Genomic DNA, 15,657 nt, shown 5'->3' on the forward strand with positions numbered 1-15,657 from the left:
CACTCACACTCACACACACACACACACTCACACTCACACACACTAAGTCACTCTCACACACACACACACTCACACACACACTCAGTCACTCACGGTCACTCACTCACTCACTCAGTCACTCACACACACACTCACACACACACTCCCTCACACTCACTCACACACACACACACTCACTCACTCACTCACACACACTCACTCTCTCACTTACACACACTCACTCACTCACTCACACACACACACTCCCTCACACTCACACACACACTCACTCACTCACACACACACACTCCCTCACATTCACTCACACACACTCCCTCTCTCACTTACACACACTCACTCACTCACTCACACACACTCGCACACTCCCTCACACTCACTCACACACACTCACTCTCACACACACACACACTCCCTCACACTCGCACACTCACTCACACAAACACACTCACTCACACACTCCCTCACACTCTCACACACACACACACACACACACTCACACACACACTCACTCACACCTCCCTCACACCTCACACACGCACACACTCAAACTCACTCACACACACTCACACACACACTCACTCACACACACACACTCCCTCACACTCGCACACTCCCTCACACTCACTCTCACACTCACTCACACACACGCGCACACACTCACACTCACTCACCCTCACACACGCACACACTCAAACTCACTCACACACACTCACACACACACTCACTCACACACACACACTCCCTCACACTCACTCACACAAACACACTCACTCACACAAACACACTCCCTCACACTCACTCTCACACTCACTCACACACACCCTCACACACTCACACTCACTCACCCTCACACACACTCACACACACACTCACTCACTCACTCACACAAACACACTCACTCACCCTCACACACGCACACACTCAAACTCACTCACACATGTAACTCACACCTGATCATATTAATCTCACCGCAGACACACAGGTGAAGGTCTGGATGAATAAGTACGGCTGGACGGAGAATGAAGATGGACAGATATTCATTCATTATCAGGAGGAGAGCGTCAAGCCCAAGAACATCGTGGAGAAAATCGACTTTGAGAGTGAGTTTGTCTGATTGACATCGACTTCTCGCTTTCATTCAGAGTTCAGTATTTAATGAAGTGTTTCTCATGATGACTGATGTTCTCTGGTGTCCACAGGTGTGTCCAGCATCATGGCGACGTCACAGTGAACACACACACACACGCTCACACCTCATGCCTGAGCTTCCCCTTGATTGAATTTTACAATAAACTCATTTCAGTTAAGAAATTTGGAGTCTTAATTTCATTAAAATCACACAGAGTTATGCTCTTCAGATATTACAACAGTTTTGGATTTTGTATTCTTTAGGAATGAGTGAAAATGTATGGAAGCTGGTTTTTTTTGTTTTTTCCAATTTGCAACTTTTTATCCCACATTTTGGCTGTTTTTCCCCCTCAGAATTGCACGATATAAACTCATTATAAAGTAACCGTTAGCTTTTACATTTTTTTTTATCCAGTGTCAGAAACAAGCTTCCATTCAAATGTGATTATATAATTAAATTAGATGTTTAAAATATGCATTTATAAATTATAATATGTGGCCCTGCAGCACAAAAGCAGTCATGAGCAGCACAGGTATATTTGTAGCAATAGCCAACAATACATTGTATGGGTCACAATTATTGATTTTTCTTTTATTAAGTAAAGATCATGTTCCATAAAGATATTTTATAAATGTCCTACCGTAAATTTTTCCTACAGAGAAAACTTCTGAGTTGAGTCCTGCACTACGAAATTGAATTTCTGTGCAATAATATGTTGATTGTAGCAAAGTTTTATGTACACAACTGTAGATTTGTTAAAGTTTCTCCTTGTTTTACGGCATTTAAAAATGATTTTAGAGTTTTATTTCAATCAATGAAACAATTAAAAACGAAGAGTGCCTTAAAACTCTCTTAAGCTTCTGTCAACATACTTGGTTTGACCCCTTCACCCCTGAAATGTAATTTAATTTGTCTTTTAATTTGCTTTTAGTAGGCTATTATTGTTTATTTTATATTTTAGTATTATTTTGTTTATGTGCTGCTTGGATTTATTGTTAATGTGTTTAACAATGGAAAGATGACGACTGCCTGTTTGTTATTTGAAGGTTTAATATTAATACAGTGATAAAAAAAAAAAAAAAACCCTGCAGTACGTCTTCCGTGCACGTCATCGCGTTCTGCGCATGCGCAGTGGAGCCGGAGCGCTGTCCAGGGTGCTGAAATAATCTCTCCATCTACACGCCTTCATCTCCTGGACACTCTGAAGCTGTTATATCTATAAAGCCATATGCATACGGAGCAGAAGAACACACTCTCTGGTGTGTGATGTTTTGGGCGTGATCGAAGGATGATTGGACTGATCAGACAGCTGAGGTACTACATTCATTCACTGAATACAGTCATAACGGCGATAATCATCATGAATATGACTGTAAAGGGTTCTACTGTGTGTCTGAAATATGAAGGCAGGCTCAAGTGATTGAGATTTTTTAATTACACTGAATACTGAATCATCATTTTTGTTGAATTCATATCAAACAATTTCGCTTTGATTTTAGGACTAGTTAATGGTTAGGCTTTGTGTGTTAGCACAATATCTTACTGGAATAGTTGCTCCTCCCAAGGTTTATTGGTGAAAATGTGTTGGAAATGTGCTCATGCTCAGGCCATCTGATATGTAGATGAGTTTGTTTCTTCATCAGGTTTGGAGAAATGTAGCACTGCATCAGTGTCTCAGCAATGGATGCTCTGCAGTGAATGGGTGCCGTCAGAATGAGAGTCCAAACAGCTGATAAAAACATCACAATAATCCACAGCACTCCAGTCCATCAGTTAACATCTGGAGAAGACAAAAGCTGAGACAAATCCAGCATTAAGTACCACAGTGGACTCTCATTCTGACGGCACCCATTCACTGCAGAGCATCCATTGCTGAGACACTGATGCTTTGAATCAGTGTGCATTGTGAAATGAAGCTGTCTGTTCTCCAGCTGATGGACGGGTCTCTGTCGGAGCAGCGGTCGGTGTTCCTGGGGTCCGAGTCACACGGTCAGCAGGTGCTCAGAGTTCTTCAGGGTTTCAGAGAGAGAGGAGTTCTGTTCGACTTCAGCATCCGTGTGCAGGAGGAGACGCTGCCGTGTCACCGCTGTGTTCTCGCCGCATGCAGCGACTTCTTCAGGTGCATGCAGCACGTAGCAGTAGTGAACACTGCACTTCACATAAAAACAGCTGAAAAACTGTTAACGAACAATTTTCTCTGTGAATATCTGTTTAGCTGTAATGTATTTCTGTGATGCGCAGCTGTGTTTTCAGCATCATTCCTCCAGTCTTCAGTGTCACATGATCTTCAGAAATCAGTATAATATGCTGCTGCCCAGGAAATATTTACTGTGTTGAACACAGTCATGCTGCACACTATTTTTGTGGAAACTGTGATACATTTTAGATGAATAGAAAGTCCAAAAGAACAGCATTTATTTGAAATAGAAAGCTTTTGTAACATCGTACATGTCTTTACAGTCACTTTTGATCAATTTAATGCGTCCTTGAGTGAATAACAGTGTTAATTTAAAAAACAGGGCGATGTTTGAGCTGGACATGCGGGAGCGTGATGACGGCAGCGTGACGCTCAGTAACCTCTCGCCGCAGGCCGTCCACACCTTCCTGGATTTCGCGTATTCTGGTGAAATAGAGATCAGAGAAGACAATGTGGACATGCTGTTCCAACTGGCCTCTTTCCTGCAGGTGAGACAGAAGAAATGACGTGTCACATTATTATTGTTGTTTTTATTGCACTGAACACAAAGTAAAGGGGGTATTTAACATCAGATAATAATAATATGCATAAACTACGATGGAAACACATTTACCGAATAAATTCCTCCATGCGCATTGAAAAGGTCATGTGACTGCGCTATGAGACGGAATGCCTTTCGTTAACAGCTTTATCACGTCTTCTGTCTTTCCTTCGCTCAGGTGGACTTCCTCTCTCGCGCTTGCAGTGACTTCCTGGTCCAAACGCTGGATCTCTCCAACTGCCTGCAGCTGCTAGCGCTCGCCGAGGGTTACGGCTCCTCGCGCCTCCTGCGTCGCGCAACCGACTTCGTCACGCAAAACTTCCACGCACTTTCCTCCGCTCCGGACTTTCTGGAGATGCCGGCGTGCGTCTTGGAGCACTGCCTGTCTTCGGACGCACTCAACGTCCCAGATGAAGAAAGCGTCCTGCATGCGCTGCTCCGCTGGACGCAACACGAGCCACAGTCGCGCAAAATCCTTCTACCGAAGCTGCTTCCACAGGTCCGTCTGCACCATCTGCGTCCGTCTGCGCTGGAGGAGGCCGAGCGGCTGCTGAGTGCAGACGGATGCTGCATTAGTGCGATTAAACAAGCTCTCGCAGGCGTTCATCGCTTCAGTGGCTTGTTTTGCGATGCTCGGCCTTCTACGACATCCAGCTATATTTTTGTGCACAAAACAGAGGATAGCGGAGAGATCCGGCATGCGTTCTGCTACAACATTGGTGCGGATCTCTGGATGGAGCTTCCAAATGACGCCACGCAGATTTTAGACCGGCCCGGATCATCGCTCACCAGTTTCGGAGAAAAACTCTTCATCATTGGCGGATGCCGTGGGGAATGTCGTCGCACTATTCGCCTGCACATCGCCACACATCAGCACGACGCGACGGACGAAGTCTGGTGCTACTGTCCCATCTCGCGCAGCTTCACACCAGTTCTGCGCATGCGTGACCCGCGGACGATGCATGCATCCATCGCCGCTCTAAATCGCATTTACGTAATCGGTGGGAAAACACGTGACGCTTGTAGCATTCTGGACGTTGAATGCTTTGATCCTCTAAGCGGCGTTTGGACACCCGTCAGCCCTCTTCCCAAAGGAATCTACTTTCCGGAAGCGAGCGCATGCGGAAGCATCATTTACACGCTCGGATCCGAGGTGGAGATTACCGAAGCTTTCAATCCTTCGCTCGACTGTTTCTTCCGCTACGATGCCATTGCGGATCAGTGGTGCCAACTAGTGGCAGAGTTCGGCCAGTTCTTCCACGCAACGCTCGTCAAATCTGTGACCATCAACGACACGCTGTATCTGTGCGATCTTTCTACGTATAAAGTCTACAGCTTCTGTTCGGATAGTTGCGTTTGGAAAGGCGAAGGCTCCTTCGAATGCGCTGGGTTCAACGCGGGCGCCATCGGCGTGCGGGATAAGATCTACATTCTGGGTGGCGATTATTCGCCCAATGAGATCACGGACGAGGTGCAGGTGTACGACAGCGGACGGTCCGAATGGCAGGAGGTTTCGCCGATGCCGCGAGCGCTGACGGAGTTTCACTGTCAGGTGCTGAGCTTCAACCGCTACAGAGACCCGTGGAGGAGAGAAACCGCCGAAACGCCCTGAATTAGAGATCTGGGGCCCCATTCATAAAATGTTGCGCAGAAACCATCCTAAATTTGATCTTACAATATGCGTACGTCAGAAGCGTTTCCTCCGAGTGGGCAAGGGAGGCAGCTATGTTTCCATCCACCTATTTTTATGCAAATTTTGGAATATCGCATTAAAAAAATGCTGGATGGAGACATCAAGATGTGCATAAATTCGAAAAATGCGCGTAAAAAACTTATGCGCACAATTGAGTACGATAAACTTTTTATCTGATAAGAAAAAAATTTGCATAAACTACAATAGAAACACATTTACCGAATAAATTCCTCCATGCGCATCGAAAAAGTCATGTGACTTTGCGTTATGGGACGGGATAACTTGACTAGCCAGCGGACGGATCTCGTTCACAGCATCTATATGTTGTTTTGATCATTCTGAAATATCTGATCAAAGTCTGTCGTCAAAGTATTTCTGTATAATTGTCTTACACGACTGCGTTCCCAAACATCAGGCATCCACCTCCGAAAGCAGTGACCGCATTTATTGTTTCGTCTGAGGCGCAAACAATTTATTATACAGTATATAAAATTATTATATTCAGTGGCTTCTCCTAGTTTTCTTAGTGGTATTCAGTGCCAGTTTATCAGGTAGTGACAATTTTGTTCTCTTTGACTCGCTGGATGGAAATGGTGCTTTCTTTATTCGCAAATGTTTTATGCGATATTCCAGTTTTGCGCATAAGTTAAATTTGAATCTTTAGATGGAAACATAGCTAATGTCTCATCAAAAAATTGGATGAGAAAATGGTAGATATTACAGAAATAAAACGAGGCAAATATTACAAAATATGACATTAAAAGTTTAAAAGTCACTCGTTTTTATAAAGTAACACTGTCCGTAAAGTTACAGCGGAGGCTTGCCTCCCTTCAGCCCATTGACTTACAACAGAGACCCATTAGCTGCCGTAGGTTTAGTGGGGGGTAATTGAGAATGAATGGGGGAAAGTCATGTGAGAGATGTGATTGGATATGACTGGTTATGCTCGGCTGTGATTGGTTCAATGCGCTAAATCCCACCTCTTGTGTTCGTGCGCATTCCGCATTCGCGAATCGGTCTGAATGAACAATATAATGGTGTTAATGGGAAGACTAATTAAAAAAGTATGTAAACAACTCACACACTTAGATATAATTAAAGATATAATATAAAATAAGACTTAAATGAACTGAAAACTTGATCCGTGGGAGTTTTTAGTGAATAATCATCGTGGTTAAATTTGAAGTAGCCTAAATCTCCTGTCTCTGATCAATATTTACCGAGCTTTGATGACTGATGATCCAAAAAATTAAAACATAGTTAAAAGTTCATTATTAAAAAGAATAGCTGAACATAATTTCACAATAAAATATATTGTTTAAATTGTTACTGCCTCGAGTTATTATTTTGGAATAAATGTAAAATGCCTAAAAACACTAACTTGATGAGATTCATACATGGCTTTAACAAATAAAATATTCATTACATTGGTTTTTTTCTTTTTCTGATAGTGTAAATAATGTTTATTTAACTAAGAAAATGTGACTGGGACATGAATTTGCATTTGATTAAAAAATTTTTTTTTTTTGCCTCATTTTAAAACACCACCGTACACCACTAGAATGCACAGAAATATGCCTCTCTTTCTCTGGCATTTTCAAAGGCACGTAACATAACATACTGTGGCTCGGCATGATACACAGTCTAATGGTCTAACGAAATCCAGTTTTAAACATCTTTTACTGTACCCATTGTATGGCCCTTATATGACCTATTTGAGCCAATGCAGATGCATGAAGTTATCTCAGGACGAGACCGCCCTGATTGTAAAGCAAAACGTGATTGGCTATAGCGAGATCGTGCTTCAAAGTCTGTCGTCAAAGTATTTCTGTATAATTGTCTTACACGACTGCGTTCCCAAACATCAGGCATCCACCTCCGAAAGCAGTGACCGCATTTATTGTTTCGTCTGAGGCGCAAACAATTTATTATACAGTATATAAAATTATTATATTCAGTGGCTTCTCCTAGTTTTCTTAGTGGTATTCAGTGCCAGTTTATCAGGTAGTGACAATTTTGTTCTCTTTGACTCGCTGGATGGAAATGGTGCTTTCTTTATTCGCAAATGTTTTATGCGATATTCCAGTTTTGCGCATAAGTTAAATTTGAATCTTTAGATGGAAACATAGCTAATGTCTCATCAAAAAATTGGATGAGAAAATGGTAGATATTACAGAAATAAAACGAGGCAAATATTACAAAATATGACATTAAAAGTTTAAAAGTCACTCGTTTTTATAAAGTAACACTGTCCGTAAAGTTACAGCGGAGGCTTGCCTCCCTTCAGCCCATTGACTTACAACAGAGACCCATTAGCTGCCGTAGGTTTAGTGGGGGGTAATTGAGAATGAATGGGGGAAAGTCATGTGAGAGATGTGATTGGATATGACTGGTTATGCTCGGCTGTGATTGGTTCAATGCGCTAAATCCCACCTCTTGTGTTCGTGCGCATTCCGCATTCGCGAATCGGTCTGAATGAACAATATAATGGTGTTAATGGGAAGACTAATTAAAAAAGTATGTAAACAACTCACACACTTAGATATAATTAAAGATATAATATAAAATAAGACTTAAATGAGCTGAAAACTTGATCCGTGGGAGTTTTTAGTGAATAATCATCGTGGTTAAATTTGAAGTAGCCTAAATCTCCTGTCTCTGATCAATATTTACCGAGCTTTGATGACTGATGATCCAAAAAATTAAAACATAGTTAAAAGTTCATTATTAAAAAGAATAGCTGAACATAATTTCACAATAAAATATATTGTTTAAATTGTTACTGCCTCGAGTTATTATTTTGGAATAAATGTAAAATGCCTAAAAACACTAACTTGATGAGATTCATACATGGCTTTAACAAATAAAATATTCATTACATTGGTTTTTTTCTTTTTCTGATAGTGTAAATAATGTTTATTTAACTAAGAAAATGTGACTGGGACATGAATTTGCATTTGATTAAAAAATTTTTTTTTTTTGCCTCATTTTAAAACACCACCGTACACCACTAGAATGCACAGAAATATGCCTCTCTTTCTCTGGCATTTTCAAAGGCACGTAACATAACATACTGTGGCTCGGCATGATACACAGTCTAATGGTCTAACGAAATCCAGTTTTAAACATCTTTTACTGTACCCATTGTATGGCCCTTATATGACCTATTTGAGCCAATGCAGATGCATGAAGTTATCTCAGGACGAGACCGCCCTGATTGTAGAGCAAAACGTGATTGGCTATAGCGAGATCGTGCTACGATTGGTCAGCGAATGTGGCTGTTGTCTGATTGGCTTGAGTAGACGGTGGGTGGAGTCCATGTATTTGTGGATTGTCAGCACGTCTTGACGCAAGAAATGTTTCACAATTCGCAAATGCACAGAAAGCAATTCACAAATAAATGCCAGGCAAAGTTGTGGTTGTGACATAAATATATATTTGTGAATATGTTTTTTATTTGCGAATCTCATTTTATTTATTTGTGAATTTAATTCATGTTTGTGAAACTTTAAGATTTATTTGTGGATCTCATTCTATTTATTTGTGGATCATAATCTATTTATTTGGAATTAAGCAACAATTCTACCCCCATACTCTCTTTCAGATGTGAAATCTATGAATTGCAAACGATCTTAAACTTGCACGCAACTTAATGGTTTCAGCTCTCTGCCTTGTGAACGACTCCTAATTAATGTCATTAACATAAAAGATCACCAGTCATTGTCCGAATTCTTTATTATAAAGCGGAGAGTTCCGGTGCTTGACTCTGATTGGCTGAGCCGGGTTCGAAGCTGTTGTAAATGACGCTACAAAGTAACACACACCTTTGTTTACGTTTGTGTGTTGCTCGGCAACCACTTTGTAGCAACCACAACTGTTTCTGAGGAGCTACATTGTTTGCTGGAAAATACTGTTTTTATTCATATCATTACACTTTATTTGCTCTGTTTTATTTTGTGAAACTTTACTACGTATATGGAATAACCATGTTTTATAAAAGCAATAACCCCCGTGAAGCCGTGGTTTACAGTGAATTTATAACAGCTTCGCGTCGTACCTAACAACGCCCCTTAGCTGTAATAAATTCACTGTAAACCACGGCTTCTTGGGGCTTATTGCTTTAATTTAGAACAGCGAGCTGCAAGAACAGCTTACACTTCCAAAAACCTGCAGTACTCCGACAAGAAAAGTGCGTAGGTCTGCTCAGACCCTGACGTGACGCTAAGCACTTTGCCAAGTCAAAGCCAGTTTTTACAAATATGAGTGTTAGCATGGATTTAAGCGCATACACACTCTTAAGATCAAACCTGAGCGTATGCACTCTTTATAAATGAGGCCATGATGCCATAATGACAGCAGAAGAGGTGGGTGAAGTTGCTAAGATCAAGAAGTCCACAGTCCTCAAGACGATGTAAGATGTCGTAGTAGACTGTGGTGACGCACATTCGAACATGATCTCCACGTACTCTTTATGAAAATTAACAAAAAATAAAAGAGAAAATTAAACCATACAAGTTATGATACCATCAAATAAAGTAAATCAAGGAATCATTAAAAAAATATTTAAATATATTATTTGTTTTTTGGCATAACAATAAAATCGATACTAATTGGATGAAGGGCAAAACTGTAGAGCATAAAAGAAAAATATATATATAATTATAAGTCTGTTAAATTTGTGGATAATAAAACATTACCTTAAGGGAAAGCCAAACTCTTCCACTGCCTCTTTGAAAAATCGAAGGGTTGTTTCAGAGCGGTTATTGTCTGCGATGTGCAAATACATGATCTGAAAAATAAATAGCACTCATTCTGACAAACACTACTTTGAAAAAAAATAATAATAATAAAAGAACAAAAGCATGCCAAGACTTTTTTTTATAAAGTGACTGGTTTCCACTTAAAAGCAGGTTTAAATGTACCTTTCTTGAATATCCATCCACACCCCCAAAGATAACCATGTTGTATCTAGGAGAAAATATCAAAGCAATGGCATGTTGCATGACAAAAGGATAACAAAATGACAGAAACATTTGTCATCATATTAGATTTCCCTTTAAACCTAAAATGCATAGACAACTGTATAACCCACAAAAATGTTACATATTTTGGTAACTAACTGTAAATTATAATTGCACATACATAACATTTGACAAATTCTGAAAAACTTAATTTACCTTATGAGCTTATGGTTTGTATCTATATGTACAAGATACTTGGGGTATGGTACAGAGTAAGTTCGCCGAGCAACACAACCAAGCTGGGACATCCGTGAGAGAATGCCGATACCATCAATACGATGCATAGATGCACGAATTCTGTCCCACTGTACTCGGTGTCCTTTGGCAATGAGGGCTCCTCTGACAACCCTGTACCCTATGTTTGGCATAGTGCTCTTGATTTCAGACACTAAAGAATCAAGTTCTTCATCTGTGCAGCTACTGTAGAGGGATGTGACTGACAAATTACATTCTCTCATTCGTCGATGGAGAGTTGCACGAGAGACACCTAAAATTTTTCTGATAGTTTCCTGTGGTAATCCAAGCTTCAGAAAATGGATTAGTCTGTCTTCCGATATATGGATTCTTGGACGTCCACATCCATCTGGTTTTTCAATCTCTACTACAGTTGCCACCTGCTGGCCTTCCTTGTGCTGCTGAATAAGAGAATCCAAGTCCATCAAACCTCTGACCAAGTCCTGTGAAATCCCAATGTTTGCTGACAAAGCAGTAATCAAAGTCACTTCTTGACGGCAAACAAACTGCAAGTATTCAATGTCCAGAGGCGGGTGTTCCAGAGCATAAGTCACTCTGGAAAGTAGTCTTTGGAGAACTTGTTGCCTCACTGTGTCCTATAATGCAATACCACAAACACAGGATATTTGGTCAATGCAATAAAATGTGTTCAGAATCAAACAGTGAAAGAACAGATATCATTCCAACAATATTTTAAACTGTAGCATGATAGATCATGAAATTACATGCTGCTTGTTTAATTCTGTGGCCATATAATCACATCTGATAGTTATGTGTACATTACATATTTAGCAATATACTTTATAGAATACCAGTTTTCTATAAACACACTCAGGGACTCAGTAGTGATACAGGAAACAGTGATTAAATTACATAGAACATTACTTGTTTTATTTTAGATATTATTACAATAATGCTGATGAGCACCACTTACCTGTCTTAAACTGTCCTGATCGTCCATTTTGAAGCGGTTAATTAGCCAGAATAGCGTGTTTGGTGCCTGGTCCCACACTGATTGTAAGGCAAAACGTGATTGGTTGGAGCGAGAACACGCTACGATTGGTCGGCGCCACGTGACCGGTATCTGATTGGCTTAAGTAGAAGGGGGTGGAGTCCATCCATTTGTGGATTGGTTTGCCTCTTGACGCTTGAAATGTCTCAAAATCCACAAATAAGCATGCAGCGATCTACAAATGCACAGGACGCGATTCACAAATGCACAGGACGCGATTCACAAATGAATGCCAGGCAAAGTTGTGTTTGTGACATAAATATATATTTGTGAATATGTTTTTTATTTGCGAATCTCATTTTATTTATTTGTGAATTTAATTCATGTTTGTGAAACTTTAAGATTTATTTGTGGATCTCATTCTATTTATTTGTGGATCATAATCTATTTATTTGGAATTAAGCAACAATTCTACCCCCATACTCTCTTTCAGATGTGAAATCTATGAATTGCAAACGATCTTAAACTTGCACGCAACTTAATGGTTTCAGCTCTCTGCCTTGTGAACGACTCCTAATTAATGTCATTAACATAAAAGATCACCAGTCATTGTCCGAATTCTTTATTATAAAGCGGAGAGTTCCGGTGCTTGACTCTGATTGGCTGAGCCGGGTTCGAAGCTGTTGTAAATGACGCTACAAAGTAACACACACCTTTGTTTACGTTTGTGTGTTGCTCGGCAACCACTTTGTAGCAACCACAACTGTTTCAGAGGAGCTACATTGTTTGCTGGAAAATACTGTTTTTATTCATATCATTACACTTTATTTGCTCTGTTTTATTTTGTGAAACTTTACTACGTATATGGAATAACCATGTTTTATAAAAGCAATAACCCCCGTGAAGCCGTGGTTTACAGTGAATTTATAACAGCTTCGCGTCGTACCTAACAACGCCCCTTAGCTGTAATAAATTCACTGTAAACCACGGCTTCTTGGGGCTTATTGCTTTAATTTAGAACAGCGAGCTGCAAGAACAGCTTACACTTCCAAAAACCTGCAGTACTCCGACAAGAAAAGTGCGTAGGTCTGCTCAGACCCTGACGTGACGCTAAGCACTTTGCCAAGTCAAAGCCAGTTTTTACAAATATGAGTGTTAGCATGGATTTAAGCGCATACACACTCTTAAGATCAAACCTGAGCGTACGCACTCTTTATAAATGAGGCCATGATGCACTAATTCGTTTTTAAAACGAAGTAATGAAAAGTAAATTGCGGCCATGATTTAAAGCAATAGTTCACCCAAAAATGAGAATGCACTCACTCTCAGGCCATCCAAGATCAGGATGAGTTTGTTTCTTCATCAGGTTTGTAGAAATGTAGCACTGCATCAGTGTCTCAGCAATGGATGCTCTGCAGTGAATGGGTGCCGTCAGAATGAGAGTCCAAACAGCTGATAAACACATCACAATCATAATCTTGGATGGTCTGAGGGTGAGCACATTCTCAGATCATTTTCATTTTTGGCTGAACTATTTCTTTAACTGTTCCTCGTGTCATTCTAAACACATTTTCTCGGTTACTAACACGCAATTCACCATTTTCTCACAACTATAAACACAATCTCAAAACTACACACAAACTTGTGCAAACTTCAGACTTCCAGGTCATAATCAAATAGTTTAGTCAAGAACTTGTTCTCTTTAGTCAAACTCAAACGTTTTCCTCAGATGACACACAAACCTGTCAGATACACACTACTTCACTGCCTCGAGAACACTAGTGAGATCAACTCAGAACACTGTTACACAAACCTGCTTTTGGGAAACAGGAATCCTTTTGCTAGTCAATGACTGTTACAGTATACAACATAAATATAGGATGCAGATACAGTGAAATTCAGCATTAAACTGTAAGAAACGTTTACTTTGGTTACACTGCTGTGAAGAGATCTTACAGTAGATGAAAAGCACTAGAAGAGAAAAGTTCAAACAACAGAATATACAGTAAACACACATTGAAATATACTGTCAGTTACTGTAAATAAATTCATTCAGCATCCTCTGCCAAATTGCATCCCAGTATTGATATTATCCTTATTTGTTACAGCAGTTTCTAAGTCTTCTGACAAAAGACTTCTCTGCCTCCCCTAGACAGTCCTCTCTCAGTTCTGCACAAATACATACTTGACTACAAATCAATTCAACATGTGCTACAGTATTAGAATAATGACAGTTCTCTCATCTGCAGTACTGCTGCTATGTACTGTAATTATATTGTATGTGTAAGTAGTATTGAAGATAGATGAGCCAGCTTCCCTCACGGTCAGTCCATGCAGAAGAACATGCTCAACTATAGCGCTTTGTAAAATTAAATTTGAGCACATCCCCTTCATTTTTATTCCCCCTCATATTCCTCTTTGTCTCGCACTACCAGGATTCATTTTCCAAAACTCATAATCAGCTGTGCTCGTGTTCATATCACCCTGAGATTCTGACCTGTGTGTCAGCTTTGCTACTGAAACATGGATAAATGTGTGCTGTTTGAGTTCATTTTTTGATGCTCGAGTCAATTATATTGTGTGTTTGTGTTTTCTGAATGGTTAAACCTGTGCAAAATGATGCCGTTCTTGTGTAGAGTTTAGCAGAAAACACTGAGTAAATTGGAACATGTGTGCAAACAGGTGAAATTAGTTAAGTTTTGAGAAACGTGTCTTTGTTTCAAGAACTGTATGAATGGTTTGGAAAATTGGGCCAAATGAATCAGTTATAGCGTGTTAGCAATCCAGAAAAACAAAAAATTTGACTAACTTTCTTCAGCGCTCTCCACACGACAACAGTTCATAATAATCACGCCTGTCAAGCTTCAGAAATGTCAAAAAGAGCATCAGAAGTCATTTTCTATGGCTTGTGCACTATATTAAAAAACCTTTGAAGGCTTTATGTGAGAAAAGAGATTTAAAGCAGAATTTGCACACATATCTGTAGTAATCTATAGATGATAGACATATGTACTGAAGTGCATCGTTAGAGAGCATTTAATGTAAATCAGTTCAGATTAACTCCTGAACTTTGTGATCTTGTTGCAGACATTAACATTGTATTTCTGTATCTTAATGTAAATTTGACGCATGAACCTAGAGATGCATGCCGTAACACACAAACACACAGTTGCATTGCCAAAGCGTTCTTTATTTAAACAAATAAAACAATGTCTTCACTCGACACATTGCTGGTACTCTTTCGGCATTTAATTTGAGTGTTTTTTCCCAATTTATCACATTAAACATCCAGGGTATCAAAGCTTTTAACATTTAACACAAGCCAATAATCCATACAGACAAACTGCTGCTTTTGAAGGCATCACGAGACGATCCATCCTGACTGGCACATCTTCCATCCGTCTGCAGAAACATCATCGTCCGGTGCTGGAGCTCATCTTCACAGCTGAGGATGATGATGATGATGATGATGAGGAATGAGCTTCATGATCATGCATCCTGATATTGTTTGACCAGTAGCCACATGAGCAAAACTGTGATCAACACAACCATAAAGTTCAGAAACAGCTCCTGTGCGGATCGGTCCATCTGAGATGTTCAGAGCAGAAGCACGACAGCTGGAGGACTGGAGATGACTGGAGCTCTGGATCAGAGACAGAGAGAGAGAGAGATGTGGAAAATAGACAAGTATGCTGGTCATTAAGAAATGAAGCCAGCAGTCTATCCATCCATCTATCTATTCATCCGTCCAAGTTTCACCCCCTATTTGGCTTTGAATTTCAAACACAAATCCTATCATCAGTTTAACTGCTGCGACACATACACACTCTCTCACACACACACACACACACACTCACTCTCACACACACACACACACTCACTCTCACACA

At 40.2% G+C, this 15,657-nt stretch overlaps 4 protein-coding genes across 4 annotated transcripts in view; 2 read left to right on the forward strand and 2 right to left on the reverse strand.

The window, feature by feature from the left end:
- Window positions 1-1,311, forward strand: part of eif3k (eukaryotic translation initiation factor 3, subunit K) — a 13,401-nt gene extending 12,090 nt beyond the window's left edge. Inside the window, exons 8-9 of the mRNA XM_016241143.1 lie at window positions 975-1,100; window positions 1,200-1,311. Coding sequence (XP_016096629.1) covers window positions 975-1,100; window positions 1,200-1,231 — 158 coding nt within the window. The 3' untranslated portion in view covers window positions 1,232-1,311. The remainder of the gene's footprint in view (window positions 1-974; window positions 1,101-1,199) is intronic.
- A 961-nt stretch (window positions 1,312-2,272) lies between these two features.
- kbtbd3 (kelch repeat and BTB (POZ) domain containing 3) lies at window positions 2,273-5,746 on the forward strand. The gene is made up of 4 exons (XM_016241144.1): window positions 2,273-2,443; window positions 3,061-3,248; window positions 3,649-3,814; window positions 4,046-5,746. The coding sequence occupies exons 2-4, from the start codon at window positions 3,064-3,066 to the stop codon at window positions 5,477-5,479; spliced, it is 1,785 nt and encodes a 594-aa protein (XP_016096630.1). The 5' UTR covers window positions 2,273-2,443; window positions 3,061-3,063; the 3' UTR covers window positions 5,480-5,746.
- Window positions 5,747-10,367: 4,621 nt separating this feature from the next.
- LOC107557638 (uncharacterized) lies at window positions 10,368-11,904 on the reverse strand. The gene is made up of 4 exons (XM_016241116.1): window positions 11,750-11,904; window positions 10,738-11,411; window positions 10,483-10,528; window positions 10,368-10,382 (listed from the first exon to the last, which is right to left on the reverse strand). Exons 1-4 carry the CDS (start codon window positions 11,774-11,776, stop codon window positions 10,368-10,370), a joined length of 762 nt encoding a protein of 253 aa, XP_016096602.1. The 5' UTR covers window positions 11,777-11,904.
- Window positions 11,905-14,936: 3,032 nt separating this feature from the next.
- Window positions 14,937-15,657, reverse strand: part of LOC107557665 (sarcolipin) — a 2,055-nt gene continuing 1,334 nt past the window's right edge. Inside the window, exon 2 of the mRNA XM_016241153.1 lies at window positions 14,937-15,410. Coding sequence (XP_016096639.1) covers window positions 15,257-15,355 — 99 coding nt within the window. The 5' untranslated portion in view covers window positions 15,356-15,410 and the 3' untranslated portion in view covers window positions 14,937-15,256. The remainder of the gene's footprint in view (window positions 15,411-15,657) is intronic.

This window comes from Sinocyclocheilus grahami, unplaced genomic scaffold (genome assembly GCF_001515645.1).
Source record: "Sinocyclocheilus grahami isolate Dianchi unplaced genomic scaffold, SAMN03320097.WGS_v1.1 scaffold613.1, whole genome shotgun sequence".
Taxonomy (NCBI): Eukaryota; Metazoa; Chordata; class Actinopteri; order Cypriniformes; family Cyprinidae; genus Sinocyclocheilus; species Sinocyclocheilus grahami.

What these genes read in the sequence shown, in the direction of transcription:
- kbtbd3 (XM_016241144.1), top strand. Translation starts at nt 3,064, where the DNA reads ATGGACGGGTCTCTGTCGGAGCAGCGGTCGGTGTTCCTGGGGTCCGAG. An exon ending in GCATGCAGCGACTTCTTCAG is followed by an intron (nt 3,249 to 3,648) that starts GTGCATGCAGCA and finishes TTTAAAAAACAG; the next exon opens with GGCGATGTTTGAGCTGGACA. An exon ending in AACTGGCCTCTTTCCTGCAG is followed by an intron (nt 3,815 to 4,045) that starts GTGAGACAGAAG and finishes TCCTTCGCTCAG; the next exon opens with GTGGACTTCCTCTCTCGCGC.
- LOC107557638 (XM_016241116.1), bottom strand. Translation starts at nt 11,776, where the DNA reads ATGGACGATCAGGACAGTTTAAGACAG. An exon ending in ATCAGGACAGTTTAAGACAG is followed by an intron (nt 11,412 to 11,749) that starts GTAAGTGGTGCT and finishes ATTGCATTATAG; the next exon opens with GACACAGTGAGGCAACAAGT. An exon ending in ACAAACCATAAGCTCATAAG is followed by an intron (nt 10,529 to 10,737) that starts GTAAATTAAGTT and finishes ATTTTCTCCTAG; the next exon opens with ATACAACATGGTTATCTTTG.